Source organism: Phyllobates terribilis, unplaced genomic scaffold (assembly GCF_046119375.1).
Source record: "Phyllobates terribilis strain yellow unplaced genomic scaffold, ASM4611937v1 Scaffold_7__3_contigs__length_470593459, whole genome shotgun sequence".
NCBI lineage: Eukaryota > Metazoa > Chordata > Amphibia > Anura > Dendrobatidae > Phyllobates > Phyllobates terribilis.
In genome coordinates, this window is record NW_027362767.1 from 244106912 (window position 1) to 244125011 (window position 18100).

Sequence of the window (18100 nt, forward strand, 5' to 3'; positions counted from 1 at the left end):
TGGTTATGTACAGTGGTTGGTGGCAGCAAATGAACCATTCTGAATAGATTTATGTTGTGATGTGCTGGCCATTGTGTGTAACTGTGCTGCCAATCGTATAAACCAAAGGGCTGATGCCCCCGTCAGTTTTCGATATTACATAAAGGCAACTTTCCTCTCATTGTAAAATATCCCACCTAAAATTGAGCAACAAACCCCCTCCAATCTGTGTAATTTTAGGAGTCGTCTACTTACTGTTAAAGTGGATCTGTCTTTAGATTTCACAATAGCAACTGCATACATTATTAAAGAGCTCTCTTAGACCTGATGAGGCTGGTGTACTTATCTTGAAAAATCCAATGTCAGAATCCTGAGCCGGACTCATTAAATTCTCATTTGAAGTCCATCTTGACATAGGATGCAATAGTATGTCCTATACTGGATGAGCGCTCGGGAGCTGAGCCTGCTCCAAACATGGCAGGTGCCATCTGCGTTACACAGCTAGCATCTGCTGCAAACTGAGCTAGCTCCAATCGCTACTGTTTCACACCAATCTCTGACCGCATCATTGAAGGCGTGGGATCCTACCAGGGATTTTGTCTGAATGCCTTTTGGGCTACCCGCAATGTGATTGTGGGGTGCTGATGGGTTATCATAGCAGCTCAGGGCCTGTGGCTGCCTGCCGCTGTGGCTAATAAAGTGAAAGGTTTCATTCAAAACGACAACTTGCCCCTCATTAAACAAGCCCTCATACAGCTAGGTCACCGGGGAAAAAAAAATGATGGCCTTTATTAAGTACACCCATCTTATCAGATATAAGAGATCTATGTAAAAATATATGCAGTTTGTATTGTGAAATCTGGTGACCAATCCTCTTTAGGTTGCTGAAAATCTTCTATGAAAACTGGTGATAACCATAGTACAGTGGTATAACTTATGTACTATATGGCGGTATTATTTTGGTATTGTTGAATTTTAGGCCGTGCTGTTCCCTTTCCCCTCTAATATGAAATATCTGCTTATGCAGACTCCTAATTCTGATCGCTTACTCCTACCGCTATAACAAAAGAACAGTAATGGCGGCCATATTGGTTGTCACCTGGCTTTCATATGAGAAGGGGACGACTCATAGACTTGGATATACAGGCCAATTTTTATATTCATTGTAGGGAGAAATACATCACATATGTGACCATGACCTCAGGCGCTGTCACCCTGGATCCATAGTGGTTTTGTTCCCATAGCAACCAACCTGTTAAAATAAGTCCTCACATGGCCGCTCGTCCATATGTTACACGCAGATTTTGCTGCTGATTTCGCTGCAGATTCACTGTGTGTTGAAAGGAACTAAATTGATGGTAAAAAACCCATAAAACCTGTGGGAAAAGTACCTGTTACTTAATTCTGCAGTGGATTTTGCTTTTGCAATTGCAGACAGTCCTCACATGGAAGGGAAACTTTGTATGGTTCAGCTATTTTAGGGAAAGCACGATTGACAATTTACAGGGATAACCTTGTTTTTTGCTCTTTCACTTTTTCCTCCCGGAGAGCCATAAGCTTTCATTTTTGTCACGCCCTAGATGTATGACGGCTTGCTTACTCTTGAACTACTGGTATTTCATTCATTTTTTCATTTCATCATCTAGTATACTGTACTGAAAGACTAGAAAAAAAAATACACGTGAGGAGAAATAGATCCCACCCCCCCCCCCCAAAAAAAAAAAAAAAAAAAACAACAAAAAAACAACCCTGCTATTCCGCCATTGTTTTTTGTTTTGTTTTTTTACGGCATTCATTGTGCAATAAAAATAACCTGACAACCTGATTCTCCAGGTCAACATGTGAATGGTGATATCAAACTTGTGTTTTTTTCCTTCCTTCTTTTTCTTTCTTGCGCCCTCCCTTCCTTTCTTGCGCCCTCCCTTCCTTTCTTGCGCCCTCCCTTTCCTTTCTTGCGCCCTCCCTTTCCTTTCTTGCGCCCTCCCTTTCCTTTCTTGCGCCCTCCCTTTCCTTCCTTTCTTGCGCCCTCCCTTTCCTTCCTTTCTTGCGCCCTCCCTTTCCTTCCTTTCTTGCGCCCTCCCTTTCCTTCCTTTCTTGCGCCCTCCCTTTCCTTCCTTTCTTGCGCCCGCCCTTTCCTTCCTTTCTTGCGCCCGCCCTTTCCTTCCTTTCTTGCGCCCGCCCTTTCCTTCCTTTCTTGCGCCCGCCCTTTCCTTCCTTTCTTGCGCCCGCCCTTTCCTTCCTTTCTTGCGCCCGCCCTTTCCTTCCTTTCTTGCGCCCGCCCTTTCCTTCCTTTCTTGCGCCCGCCCTTTCCTTCCTTTCTTGCGCCCGCCCTTTCCTTCCTTTCTTGCGCCCGCCCTTTCCTTCCTTTCTTGCGCCCGCCCTTTCTTTCCTTTCTTGCGCCCGCCCTTTCCTTCCTTTCTTGCGCCCGCCCTTTCTTTCCTTCCTTCCTTTTTTTTACAAAAATAAATATGGTTTATGTTGCTGTTTTCCAAGACGTTTTTTCATTTTTTTTGCGTATCAATACATATACGCTCACCCTTCCTAGGATGTACTATGACATTCTGGGGAGTTAAGAGGGTTAATAGCACCACCCTGGCATGGGGAGTTGTATGGTATGGCTGCCGCCAAGATTCTTATATGTTTACTTGCCACCAGTACATTTTCCAGCTTTTTACTAACCTGTCCAGTTATGACTGACTGTCTGGTTGCTAAGAACACACTGCCTATCAACCACAATATTTACAAAATTGGTTGCCTAGCAGAGCTTCCTTAGCAACCAGGTCTCCAGCTCAAGAATGAACCACTCGACTGTGGGTTGCTATGAGCAACAAGGACCTGTGTTTTTTTTTTTTTTTTTTTTTTTCCCTAGTGTCATGTCTGACCGGTTGCTAGGGAATGCTACCTAACAACCACAATCTTACAATCTTTACAATGCTAGTTGCCTCCTTAGCAACCAGTTTCGTAGCTCAAGAATGGACACTGAACAAGCTGTGGGTTGGTTGCTATGGGCAACATGGACCCCCCCCACCCCTCCCTTTTTTTTAGTGGTCGGATAGTTGTGGGGAACTATTGGTAGAAACTAATGGGCGATAAAAATGGAGGAACTGACCCAGCAGCCGCTCAGTCCTCCATACTTATTAAGGACATGCTCCATTTTTAATCTTCCATGGCAGCACACAAAGAACAGTTAGCCAGATATAAATATGGAAAACCCGTGGTTACGGCCCTTATTTCTGGGGTGGACCCTTAGTAACGCCGCTATATGTCCCCTTTACCCATCCATGTTAGTTTTTTATTTTGTATGGTTTGTGTGCTTCTGTTCTCACATTCATGTTCTCCCTGCATGACATGAGCTCTGTTCCCCACAGGCTTTGCCTGATTTTCAGGAGACCCGACCTCGTAATTACGTATTGTCGGCCAGTGCGTCAGCGGTAAGATCAATCGAAACCACCTTCCCCCTAATCCTCGTCAATTCCTATCCGTCCCCCCACCCCACCTCCCTCCAGGCTCGTTAGATTATTAACCCCTTTTAGCAATGTATTATCCTGATCTCCGCTCCCTTCTAACATGGTAGGTCTGTGCTGATATATGGAGAGCCACCTCACTTTTCCACATTGAGATCCTTTCTATATAGTAAATGTCATTTTGGAAGAGTCAGTGTGTTTTCGAAGTCTATAGCACAATATTGGAGACCTCATTTTGTCTTTGACTTGTTAACTGCTGATCTCCATAATGTAACCCTGGCCTAAAGAATTGGTGTATGGTTGTTGGCCAGGAGACCAAGTCTTATGAACATCTAGAAATATGTCTTCGTTGGGTTGGTTATGCAGATTAAAATGACTTAATCCAAGACTTAATTTGTTGTGTGGTCGTTGTACCTTCAGAAGGGTATGATGACCACTATTGGTGTAAAGTTGGATTGTGTCAGGTTGGAGGAAAGTAATATGTTCTTAAAGGTGATAAGCCATTTGCCATAAATTGGTAATTATTTCACCTGGTGGAATTGCAACTGTTTTCACGAATCTGGAGATATTTTTCTTTTGTTCCTGCGTCTCTCCATTCCTGAGATATGGTCTCGTTTTCCTTGTGTTTTTAATTTAGTCTTATTGGCCAACAGGGCGTGATCTTCAAGAGACCACGCCCACTTTTTTTTTAAAAAGACCTGATTGAGGGAAGAGGAGGCCATATCTTGGGAACGAAAAGGCGCAGGAAGAAAAGAAAAACAAACCCAGATTCAGGAAAACAGCGGCAGTCACGCCAGTTTAACAAAAAATAAATTTTTATGGCAAGTAACTTGTCCTCTTTAGGAGTCCAACATTTAATCTTGGTGTCACTTCTCTGATAAATCCCATCTACAGTCACTTATGTCCTTGTGGTGAAGGAAATGTTCTCTTTGAGGATGTAGGTGGTTATTATGAAGGTCTCATAATGAGGTTGGTATGGATGTAGACTCATCTCCTAATGGGGTACCCAATCTCTTGGTGAAGAGGCTTGTTTTTGTTCTTGGGTTAGACATATGGCATCTCTGATTTGCTGTGATTGTCCCTTTCGATCTTGGTTGGTTGCCACATGAAGACATTTTTTTGACTCTCTGGATCTCTTTTATTGGCCATGGTTGCCTCTGGAGGGAATTTTTTGACCATCTGGATCTTTGATTGACCATCGTTGGCCCTTGAGGTAGTTTTATGGCCTTTGCATCCCAAGATGATGTCCGCGTAGGACACTTTGCTGGGCTCCTGCTGTTGTGAACACTCTTTTAGTGAATTAAGGTTGGTATTGAGGTCCAGGGGCTCAAAAATAATGGCTCTCCATTGCAAAATCATGATGGTTTGATGGGTTGGGTATTGCAGATCCCTCAAATCCCTTCTTCCCGAGTAAGGAACTGTGTAAATGATGACCCTCCATTGATCAATTCCCCAACTTAACCCTTCCCTTTCCTTCCCATCTGTGAACCATCACTGGCTGTTGTGTTTTGTTGAGTGCCTATGACGTATCTCAGACTCATCTCTCCTGTTACTCTGTGACTGCAGCTTTGGAGTGACGAGGTGGACAAGGTAAGCGCACCCAAGACCATGCAGACAACTAATATTGTGCCCGATGCTCCACCAAAAAGTATATCGGGAATTAAACAAGGTCCTCAGAAAATCCCATCACTACACAGTTCACAGAACCCAACTCCAGGCCCCATATTGGTATCAATAGTAAATTTATTTACTGTCCCTTTTTAAAAGAATTGGACCGGCTGAGACGAGGCAGATTGAAGTGTTGTTCAAAGAAAAGTTCAGAAAATTGACTGCACCTTTATGATCAATGCTTTCTTTCTTTCTGAAAATGTCCAGAATTTACCTGCTCGTGTGTGAACTAGCAACCCGTCTCATAACCCAAAGTACCGCCCGAGATTAGTGGCCCTTTAAAGGGAACATATGAGCCCCCTAAATTGCAGTCCTGGCATTATACAGAATAATAACTATGAAATATGTTACTCTCAAGTTTTTTAAAACATGTAAATAGGCATTTTTAGCAATGAAGGGGGGGGGGGGGGTTGTCATTTGGGCGGTCCCAGGCTTGCAAGTCAGCACTGTCATTCTCCGGTGCATGTACGCTAATGGCGGTGTACCAGCCTTGTCTTCATCTGTGCACTGCCCACGTGTTGGATGCCTCTGAATCTGGCTTGCAAACAGGGACCACAATAGATCGGGACCACCCACACATGATTATTCAAAAATAGTTTATGCTATTTTACAACTTTAACAACTTTTCACGTCACTTTAGAATAAAAGGAAAAAAAAAAATCTATGGACCTACCCTGCATAAAGCTACGGCAGTGGTTTAGGGTCTTCATATGTAATAGGATCCCTTTTAATGGGGTATTCTGGCTTCTCTCACTTCAGTATCAGGAGGTGCGCGAGGCTGATGACATCTCGTCTACAGATGTGTGCCGGCTTGTGTTTGCATTCGGTAGGTATCGCGCGCCTATCCTATTACAACATCGGGCGGCGCCATACCTGCCCTCAATGGCCTCCTGATATGGACGTGAATGGAGCCAGATTCTCCTTTTTCAGTCCCTTTCAACTACTGTGAAAAAGGGAAAATGGGGTGAAATGCAGGGAGCAGAGAGAAACCAGGGTCCATAAATAAGAATATTGCTCGGTGCTTGTGACGAAGCCTCTCATATCCTCATGCTGAATAGTAGACTTACCGGCCTTTTTAAAGGGTTATTTAGCTAAAAAATCAAGTTATCCACACCAATAGTCAGACCCCTACAGGTATCCCAAGTGTGGGGGCTCTGCAGCCTTGTCCTGAATGGAGCAGGGGTGCACATGCGCAGCCTCCCCCATTCATTATCTGTGGGACTGCCCAGTTGCCTATTTCCATCAGCCCATTAGACAATGAATGAATGACACCTAGCATGCCAACCCCGCTCCATTCAGGATGGGGCTGCGGAGCCCCAAGGTTGCAATCGCTAGGTGATCCCAGCGGTCAGACCCCCAGCAATCAGTAAAATATCCCCTATAACATGGATAAGGGGGTAACTTGATTATATGGGAATAATCCTTTTAAATTATGTTAATTGAAATCCTCCAAGAAGCAAAAATACTCCCAGCTTAGCATCATTATCCACCGATGCCCGTGAACCAAAGGCACAAGCGACAGACATGAGCTTCTGGCCGGTATCAGAAGTAGTTTAGGTTTGGCCAACAATGATGTCCTACAATCCCCCCCCCATACCATGATGTGACCAGGTGAATGCCTAATGTGTATAAAGGGGTCTCCGCCGGCCTCTTGTGCACTGTGTAGTGTGGACTCTCCTGAGGAGCAGGTACGAGATGCAAGACCTACATCTCCATATCTGAGGACATGTGATACAATTTCAATAAGAATTATTCAAACACCCCACCCCCCATTGTAAATTTGGCTTATTAGCAAAATGTATAAACTTTCTGCAATTTTGCATGAAAACAATGAAACAAGTGATGTCTCCATAAATTCAACATAAATTGTGCCTTTTACTGACGGAAGTCTCAGAATTCTCGTAACAAGCGTCTTTAGTGCTTAATAGAGCAGCTCTGGCTGTTATGATCTGCTGCAACTATGATGTGACGGCGGCTCGGTGACGCCTACGGCGGAGCGTGACACCTTCTAGGAATAAGTTTCCAAGTCTCATCAGGACTTGGACCAATAGGAGTCCTACAATATTCTTCGGTGACCGTCAGTCGCGTGATTTGCAACTGCCTCCTTGATATCCCATCAAAGATTTTCTATGGGATTCAACACACAAACCCAAGAATATTTGTGCGTTGAAGTCTATAGCCCATGAGGAATGGGCTAGGATTCCTCAAGAATGCAGCCAAAAGCTGGTGTCTGGCTATGCATCATATTTGCAACAGGTCATAACAGCCAGAGGTGCTGTTATTAAAGGGATTGTCCACTACTAGGACTATCCCTTCTCACTGTGAATATTTGCCCTTGTTAAAATAAAACCACTTATACTCCCCTCCCGTACCGGCGTCGTTCCAGCGGTGTCGGCACTTGCGTTCCGGGGCTCACGTGAGGTTGTTGTATCACGTAAGCCCCGCACCCATTCAGCGCTGGCTTCGTGAGCTCCACCGGCACAGGAGGTGAGTAAGTGTTTTTATTTTAACGGGGGAAACCTTCAGATCGAGAAGCAGTTGTCCTAGTAGTGGACAACCCCTTTAAGCACTAAAGCCGCTTGTCATGAAGGGGGTGAATAATTCTGAGACTTCACTAGTTAGTGTCATTTTCTGCTGAATTTGGAGAACCCTCTTGTTATATTGTTGTATTCAGCTATATACCTTGTTTTTGATGCATTGGTTTATTGCAGAAAGTCTATAAACTTTGCTAATAAACCTAATTTGTAATGCGGAGGTGAATAATTTTGATTGCAACTGTGGGTAGACTATATTTCTCCAGATATAGGACCGGTCCAGGTGCCATGTGTTTGTTTTCTGTATAATCTGTTTCTTTTGTTGATTGCTGCTTCCCTCCCAGCATGATCCTCTCCACCGCCCGTAGGATGCACGTCCCCACCGCCCGTAGGATGCACGTCCCCGTCCATAGCGTTGGGCACTTACACCATGTCCAGTCATACATTCTGTTCCCCCGAATCACCAGGACAAATGTACTTTTACTAATAACATGAACTTGTCCCAAGTGGAGGCAGCCATATTGAAAGGTAACCCAAATTTACCAGCACATTCGCCCTTTAGACCTTATTGATATTCCTGATGTGCCTGGTCACTGGCCCCTACAAAAGAGATATAGAGACTTTCTCAGCTGCCATCCATGTGCATTCATCGGCTCTTCACATACAATATTCACAGCACATCGGCACCAAATCACGCAGATTTTGGCCCAGATTTGCAGCTGATCTTCCATCCATATACATGGCATTACAATATAGAGTAAAGTTTTGTTTAGCTATTAGGGCACTTTTATTGGGTTACCATTTTCAATTCCCAAACTAATCTCATCAGCTAGTGCTGTTCCTGACCTCCGGCATGTCATTAGAGCGAAATTTTTGCCATTTATTTAATATTTCTTATGAGCAGTCCTCTACTTGCATATAGTAGATATCCCTCCCCATTAGCGTGGTGGAATATCTGTCCTACTTATTCCGATGCATTCTTGGTAATTAGAGCTCTGTTTCTGATACACAGCCCCAAATCTCCTGCATAGACCTAGATTTAATTAATAAAGTTGTAGCTGCTTGTAGACTCCACTAGAGGGAGCTAACGGCATTATGATGTGTTGTACTCAGTAATAACATTTTAGCAGCCTACAGTCACCACTAGAGAGAGCTCGCTGCATTTTGATATACATTGCACTCAGTAATAACATTCACTCGCCACCAGAGGGAGCTCACAGCCTTCTGATATACTTTGCACCCAGTATTAAAAGTGTAGCTGCCTGCAGCCACCACTAGAGGGAGCTCATTGTATTAGGATACATTGTACTCGGTAATAACATTCACTCACTCAACACTAGAGGGAGCGCGCCATCTTCTAATATACTAAGTCCTCTGTAATAACATTTTAACTACCTGCAGTCACCATTAGAGGGAGCTCACTTTTTTTTCATATATGTTGCACTCAATAATAAAATTAATTGACCAATAGAGGGAGCTCACCACCTTCTGATATACATTACACTTAGTAATAACATTGTAGCTACCTGAAGTCACCACTAGAGGGAGCTCACTGTATTGATACATTGCACTTAGTAATAACATTCACTCACCACTAGAGGCAGCTCACGAAGAGCAATGTATCAGAATGCAGTGAGCTCCCTCTAGTGGTGACTTCAGGTAGCTACAATGTTATTACTGAGTGTAATGTATATCAGAAGGTGGTGAGCGCCCTTTAGTGGTGAGGGAATGTTATTACTGCCTTCTGATGTACAGTGGGCTCAGTAATAACATTGTAGCTGCCTGCAGTCACCACTAGAGAGAGCTCACCACCTTCTGATATACATTCCACTCGGTGACTGCAGGTAGCTACAATGTTATTACTGAGCCCACTGTACATCAGAAGGCAGTAATAACATTCCCTCACCACTAAAGGGCGCTCACCACCTTCTGATATACATTACACTCAGTAATAACATTGTAGCTACCTGCAGTCACCACTAGAGGGAGCTCACTGCGTGCTACGTTATTACTGAGTGCAATGTATATCAGAATACGACATATATATATATTTTTTAATCACATCATGCAGATCAGGTGGAGATTGACTTACTGATATTACTGGACGGGTTAAATAACAATTCACTAATAGAGTGTCTGCGGGAAGTTGATGGTGCCAATTACATTGGGGAATTGCTATTTGGGCGATTTATCTTGTATAACATTAGCAGCTCCTCTGGGTCTTCCTCGTATCCCTGTGACTGTGGTCAGGAAGGTGCGGTGTCTTTATTCTAGTCCCCGCTTTCTTGGGTTAATGTGGAGGCGATTGGATTTCTCTTGCAGGCAGAACACGAGCTGAGAGTGGCTCAGACGGAGTTTGATCGTCAGGCAGAAGTGACCAGACTGCTCCTGGAGGGGATCAGCAGCACTCACGTGAGTCTATACTGCCCGTATACCGCAGATGGGGGGGGGCCTCCATACATTACACATGGTCTATAGATAATGTATGGAGGGGATCAGCAGCACTCACGTGAGTCTATACTGGCCGTATACAGCAGATGGGGGGCCTCCATACATTACACATGGTCTATAGATAATGTATGGAGGGGATCAGCAGCACTCACGTGAGTCTATACTGCCCGTATACCGCAGATGGGGGGGGGCCTCCATACATTACACATGGTCTATAGATAATGTATGGAGGGGATCAGCAGCACTCACGTGAGTCTATACTGGCCATATACAGCAGATGGGGGGCCTCCATACATTACACATGGTCTATAGATAATGTATGGAGGGGATCAGCAGCACTCACGTGAGTCTATACTGCCCGTATACCGCAGATGGGGGGGGGCCTCCATACATTACACATGGTCTATAGATAATGTATGGAGGGGATCAGCAGCACTCACGTGAGTCTATACTGGCCATATACAGCAGATGGGGGGCCTCCATACATTATACATGGTCTATAGATAATGTATGGAGGGGATCAGCAGCACTCGCGTGAGTCTATACTGGCCGTATACAGCAGATGGGGGGCCTCCATACATTACACATGGTCTATAGATAATGTATGGAGGGGATCAGCAGCACTCACGTGAGTCTATACTGCCCGTATACCGCAGATGGGGGGGGCCTCCATACATTACACATGGTCTATAGATAATGTATGGAGGGGATCAGCAGCACTCACGTGAGTCTATACTGCCTGTATACAGCAGATGGGGGGGCCTCCATACATTACACATGGTCTATAGATAATATATGGAGGGGATCAGCAGCACTCACGTGAGTCTATACTGCCCGTATACAGCAGATGGGGGGGCCTCCATACATTACACATGGTCTATAGATAATGTATGGAGGGGATCAGCAGCACTCACGTGAGTCTATACTGGCCGTATACAGCAGATGGGGGGCCTCCATACATTACACATGGTCTATAGATAATGTATGGAGGGGATCAGCAGCACTCACGTGAGTCTATACTGGCCGTATACAGCAGATGGGGGGCCTCCATACATTACACATGGTCTATAGATAATGTATGGAGGGGATCAGCAGCACTCGCGTGAGTCTATACTGGCCGTATACCGCAGATGGGGGGGGCCTCCATACATTACACATGGTCTATAGATAATGTATGGAGGGGATCAGCAGCACTCACGTGAGTCTATACTGCCTGTATACAGCAGATGGGGGGCCTCCATACATTACACATGGTCTATAGATAATATATGGAGGGGATCAGCAGCACTCACGTGAGTCTATACTGCCCGTATACAGCAGATGGGGGGGCCTCCATACATTACACATGGTCTATAGATAATGTATGGAGGGGATCAGCAGCACTCACGTGAGTCTATACTGGCCGTATACAGCAGATGGGGGGCCTCCATACATTACACATGGTCTATAGATAATGTATGGAGGGGATCAGCAGCACTCACGTGAGTCTATACTGCCTGTATACAGCAGATGGGGGGGCCTCCATACATTACACATGGTCTATAGATAATATATGGAGGGGATCAGCAGCACTCACGTGAGTCTATACTGCCCGTATACAGCAGATGGGGGGGCCTCCATACATTACACATGGTCTATAGATAATGTATGGAGGGGATCAGCAGCACTCACTTGAGTCTATACTGGCCATATACAGCAGATGGGGGGCCTCCATACATTATACATGGTCTATAGATAATGTATGGAGGGGATCAGCAGCACTCACGTGAGTCTATACTGGCCGTATACAGCAGATGGGGGGCCTCCATACATTACACATGGTCTATAGATAATGTATGGAGGGGATCAGCAGCACTCACGTGAGTCTATACTGCCCGTATACAGCAGATGGGGGGGGGGCCTCCATACATTACACATGGTCTATAGATAATGTATGGAGGGGATCAGCAGCAATCACGTGAGTCTATACTGCCCGTATACAGCAGATGGGGGGGCCTCCATACATTACACATGGTCTATAGATAATGTATGGAGGGGATCAGCAGCACTCACGTGAGTCTATACTGCCCGTATACCGCAGATGGGGGGGCCTCCATACATTACACATGGTCTATAGATAATGTATGGAGCGGATCAGCAGCACTCACGTGAGTCTATACTGCCCGTATACCGCAGATGGGGGGGCCTCCATACATTACACATGGTCTATAGATAATATATGGAGGGGATCAGCAGCACTCACGTGAGTCTATACTGCCCGTATACAGCAGATGGGGGGCCTCCATACATTACACATGGTCTATAGATAATGTATGGAGGGGATCAGCAGCACTCACGTGAGTCTATACTGGCCGTGTACAGCAGATGGGGGGCCTCCATACATTACACATGGTCTATAGATAATGTATGGAGGGGATCAGCAGCACTCACGTGAGTCTATACTGCCCGTATACAGCAGATGGGGGGCCTCCATACATTACACATGGTCTATAGATAATGTATGGAGGGGATCAGCCTCACTCATGTGGGTCTATACTGGCCGTATACAGCAGATGGGGGGGCCTCCATACATTACACATGGTGTATAGATAATGTATAGAGGGGATCAGCAGCACTCACGTGAGTCTATACTGCCAGTATACCGCAGATGGGGGGCCTCCATACATTACACATGGTCTATAGATAATGTATGGAGGGGATCAGCAGCACTCACGTGAGTCTATACTGGCCGTATACAGCAGATGGGGGGGCCTCCATACATTACACATGGTCTATAGATAATATATGGAGGGGATCAGCAGCACTCACGTGAGTCTATACTGCCCGTATACAGCAGATGGGGGGCCTCCATACATTACACATGGTCCATAGATAATGTATGGAGGGGATCAGCAGCACTCACGTCAGTCTATACTGCCCGTATACAGCAGATGGGGGGGCCTCCATACATTACACATGGTCTATAGATAATATATGGAGGGGATCAGCAGCACTCACGTGAGTCTATACTGCCCGTATACAGCAGATGGGGGGCCTCCATACATTACACATGGTCTATAGATAATGTATGGAGGGGATCAGCAGCACTCACGTGAGTCTATACTGGCCGTATACAGCAGATGGGGGGGGCCTCCATACATTACACATGGTCTATAGATAATGTATGGAAGGGATCATCCTCACTCATGTGAGTCTATACTGCCCGTATACAGTACATAGGGGGCCTCCATACATTACACATGGTCTATAGATAATGTATGGAGGGGATCAGCAGCACTCACGTGAGTCTATACTGGCCGTATACAGCAGATGGGGGGGGGGCCTCCATACATTACACATGGTCTATAGATAATGTATGGAGGTGATCAGCAGCACTCACGTGAGTCTATACTGGCCGTATACAGCAGATGGGGGGGCCTCCATACATTACACATGGTCTATAGATAATGTATGGAGGGGATCAGCAGCACTCGCGTGAGTCTATACTGCCTGTATACAGCAGATGGGGGGGGCCTCCATACATTACACATGGTCTATAGATAATGTATGGAGGGGATCAGCAGCACTCACGTGAGTCTATACTGCCCGTATACAGCAGATGGGGGGCCTCCATACATTACACATGGTCTATAGATAATGTATGGAGGGGATCAGCAGCACTCACGTGAGTCTATACTGCCCGTATACAGCAAATGGGGGGCCTCCATACATTACACATGGTCTATAGATAATGTATGGAGGGGATCAGCAGAACTCTCGTGAGTCTATACTGCCCGTATACAGCAGATGGGGGGGCCTCCATACATTACACATGGTCTATAGATAATGTATGGAGGGGATCAGCAGCACTCACGTGAGTCTATACTGGCCGTATACAGCAGATGGGGGGGCCTCCATACATTACACATGGTCTATAGATAATGTACGGAGGGGATCAGCAGCACTCACGTGAGTCTATACTGGCCGTATACAGCACACGGGGGGGCCTCCATACATTACACATGGTCTATAGATAATGTATGGAGGGGATCAGGAGCACTCACGTGAGTCTATACTGGCCGTATACAGCAGATGGGGGGGCCTCCATACATTACACATGGTCTGTAGATAATGTATGGAGGGGATCAGGAGCACTCACGTGAGTCTATACTGGCCGTATACAGCACACGGGGGGCCTCCATACATTACACATGGTCTATAGATAATATATGGAGGGGATCAGCAGCACTCACGTGAGTCTATACTGCCCGTATACAGCAGATGGGGGGCCTCCATACATTACACATGGTCTATAGATAATGTATGGAGGGGATCAGCAGCACTCACGTGAGTCTATACTGCCCGTATACAGCAGATGGGGGGCCTCCATACATTACACATGGTCTATAGATAATGTATGGAGGGGATCAGCAGCACTCACGTGAGTCTATACTAACCGTATACAGCAGATGGGGGGCCTCCATACATTACACATGGTCTATAGATAATATATGGAGGGGATCAGCAGCACTCACGTGAGTCTATACTGGCCGTATACAGCAGATGGGGGGGCCTCCGTACATTACACATGGTCTATAGATAATGTATGGAGGGGATCAGCAGCACTCACGTGAGTCTATACTGCCCGTATACAGCAGATGGGGGGGGCCTCCATACATTACACATGGTCTATAGATAATGTACGGAGGGGATCAGCAGCACTCACGTGAGTCTATACTGCCCGTATACAGCAGATGGGGGGCCTCCATACATTACACATGGTCTATAGATAATGTATGGAGGGGATCAGCAGCACTCACGTGAGTCTATACTGACCGTATACAGCAGATGGGGGGCCTCCATACATTACACATGGTCCATAGATAATGTACGGAGGGGATCAGCAGCACTCACGTGAGTCTATACTGGCCGTATACCGCAGATGGGGGGCCTCCATACATTACACATGGTCTATAGATAATGTATGGAGGTGATCAGCAGCACTCACGTGAGTCTATACTGGCCGTATACAGCAGATGGGGGGGCCTCCATACATTACACATCGTCTATAGATAATGTATGGAGGGGATCAGCAGCACTCACGTGAGTCTATACTGCCCGTATACAGCAGATGGGGGGCCTCCATACATTACACATGGTCTATAGATAATGTATGGAGGGGATCAGCAGCACTCACGTGAGTCTATACTGGCCGTATATAGCACACGGGGGGGCCTCCATACATTACACATGGTCTATAGATAATATATGGAGGGGATCAGCAGCACTCACGTGAGTCTATACTGCCCGTATACAGCACATGGGGGGGGCCTCCATACATTACACATGATCTATAGATAATGTATGGAGGGGATCAGGAGCACTCGCGTGAGTCTATACTGCCCGTATACAGCAGATGGGGGGGCCTCCATACATTACACATGGTCTATAGATAATATATGGAGGGGATCAGCAGCACTCACGTGGGTCTATACTGGCCGTATACAGCAGATGGGGGGGGCCTCCATACATTACACATGGTCTATAGATAATGTATGGAGGGGATAAGCAGCACTCGCGTGAGTCTATACTGGCCGTATACAGCAGATGGGGGGCCTCCATACATTACACATGGTCTATAGATAATGTATGGAGGGGATCAGCAGCACTCACGTGAGTCTATACTGCCCGTATACAGCAGATGGGGGGCCTCCATACATTACACATGGTGTATAGATAATGTATGGAGGGGTTTCAGCAGCACTCACGTGGGTCCATACTGGCCGTATACAGCAGATGGGGGGCCTCCATACATTACACATGGTCTATAGATAATGTATGGAGGGGATCAGCAGCACTCACGTGGGTCTATACTGGCCGTATACAGCAGATGGGGGGGCCTCCATACATTACACATGGTCTATAGATAATATATGGAGGGGATCAGCAGCACTCACGTGAGTCTATACTGCCCGTATACAGCAGATGGGGGGGCCTCCATACATTACACATGGTCTATAGATAATAATATATGGAGGGGATCAGCAGCACTCACGTGAGTCTATACTGGCCGTATACAGCAGATGGGGGGGCCTCCATACATTACACATGGTCTATAGATAATATATGGAGGGGATCAGCAGCACTCACGTGAGTCTATACTGCCCGTATACAGCAGATGGGGGGCCTCCATACATTACACATGGTCTATAGATAATGTATGGAGGTGATCAGCAGCACTCACGTGAGTCTATACTGGCCGTATACAGCAGATGGGGGGGGCCTCCATACATTACACATGGTCTATAGATAATGTATGGAGGGGATCAGGAGCACTCACGTGAGTCTATACTGGCCGTATACAGCAGATGGGGGGTCCTCCATACATTACACATGGTCTGTAGATAATGTATGGAGGGGATCAGGAGCACTCACGTGAGTCTATACTGGCCGTATACAGCACACGGGGGGCCTCCATACATTACACATGGTCTATAGATAATATATGGAGGGGATCAGCAGCACTCACGTGAGTCTATACTGCCCGTATACAGCAGATGGGGGGGCCTCCATACATTACACATGGTCTATAGATAATGTATGGAGGGGATCAGCAGCACTCACGTGAGTCTATACTGCCCGTATACAGCAGATGGGGGGGCCTCCATACATTACACATGGTCTATAGATAATGTATGGAGGGGATCAGCAGCACTCACGTGAGTCTATACTGGCCGTATACAGCAGGTGGGGGGCCTCCATACATTACACATGGTCTATAGATAATGTATGGAGGTGATCAGCAGCACTCACGTGAGTCTATACTGGCCGTATACAGCACACGGGGGGCCTCCATACATTACACATGGTCTATAGATAATATATGGAGGGGATCAGCAGCACTCACGTGGGTCTATACTGGCCGTATACAGCAGATGGGGGGGGCCTCCATACATTACACATGGTCTATAGATAATAATATATGGAGGGGATCAGCAGCACTCACGTGAGTCTATACTGGCTGTATACAGCACACGGGGGGGCCTCCATACATTACACATGGTCTGTAGATAATATATGGAGGGGATCAGCAGCACTCACGTGAGTCTATACTGCCCGTATACAGCAGATGGGGGGCCTCCATACATTACACATGGTCTATAGATAATGTATGGAGGGGATCAGCAGCACTCACGTGAGTATATACTGCCCGTATACAGCAGATGGGGGGCCTCCATACATTACACATGGTCTATAGATAATATATGGAGGGGATCAGCAGCACTCACGTGAGTCTATACTGCCCGTATACAGCAGATGGGGGGGCCTCCATACATTACACATGGTCTGTAGATAATGTATGGAGGGGATCAGGAGCACTCACGTGAGTCTATACTGGCCGTATACAGCACACGGGGGGCCTCCATACATTACACATGGTCCATAGATAATGTACAGAGGGGATCAGCAGCACTCGCGTGAGTCTATACTGCCCGTATACAGCAGATGGGGGGGCCTCCATACATTACACATGGTCTATAGATAATATATGGAGGTGATCAGCAGCACTCACGTGAGTCTATACTGCCCGTATACAGCAGATGGGGGGCCTCCATACATTACACATGGTCCATAGATAATGTATGGAGGGGATCAGCAGCACTCACGTGAGTATATTCTGCCCGTATACAGCAGATGGGGGGCCTCCATACATTACACATGGTCTATAGATAATATATGGAGGGGATCAGCAGCACTCACATGGGTCTATATTGGCCGTATACAGCAGATGGGGGGGCCTCCATACATTACACATGGTCTATAGATAATATATGGAGGGGATCAGCAGCACTCACGTGAGTCTATACTGCCCGTATACAGCAGATGGGGGGCCTCCATACATTACACATGGTCTATAGATAATGTATGGAGGTGATCAGCAGCACTCACGTGAGTCTATACTGGCCGTATACAGCAGATGGGGGGGGCCTCCATACATTACACATGGTCTATAGATAATGTATG

General features: G+C 46.3%; 1 protein-coding gene across 8 annotated transcripts in view; it reads left to right on the forward strand.

Annotated features, from left to right (window-relative positions):
• Positions 1–18100, forward strand: part of SH3GLB2 (SH3 domain containing GRB2 like, endophilin B2) — a 54404-nt gene that overhangs the window by 18260 nt on the left and 18044 nt on the right. For 4 of the 8 annotated variants that reach the window (XM_073640068.1, XM_073640070.1, XM_073640069.1 and 1 more), the window contains 3 exons: positions 3348–3410; positions 5010–5033; positions 9968–10057. In XM_073640068.1, coding sequence (XP_073496169.1) covers positions 3348–3410; positions 5010–5033; positions 9968–10057 — 177 coding nt within the window. The remainder of the gene's footprint in view (positions 1–3347; positions 3411–5009; positions 5034–9967; positions 10058–18100) is intronic. The other 4 variants (XM_073640072.1, XM_073640074.1, XM_073640075.1 and 1 more) reach the window with 2 other exon arrangements.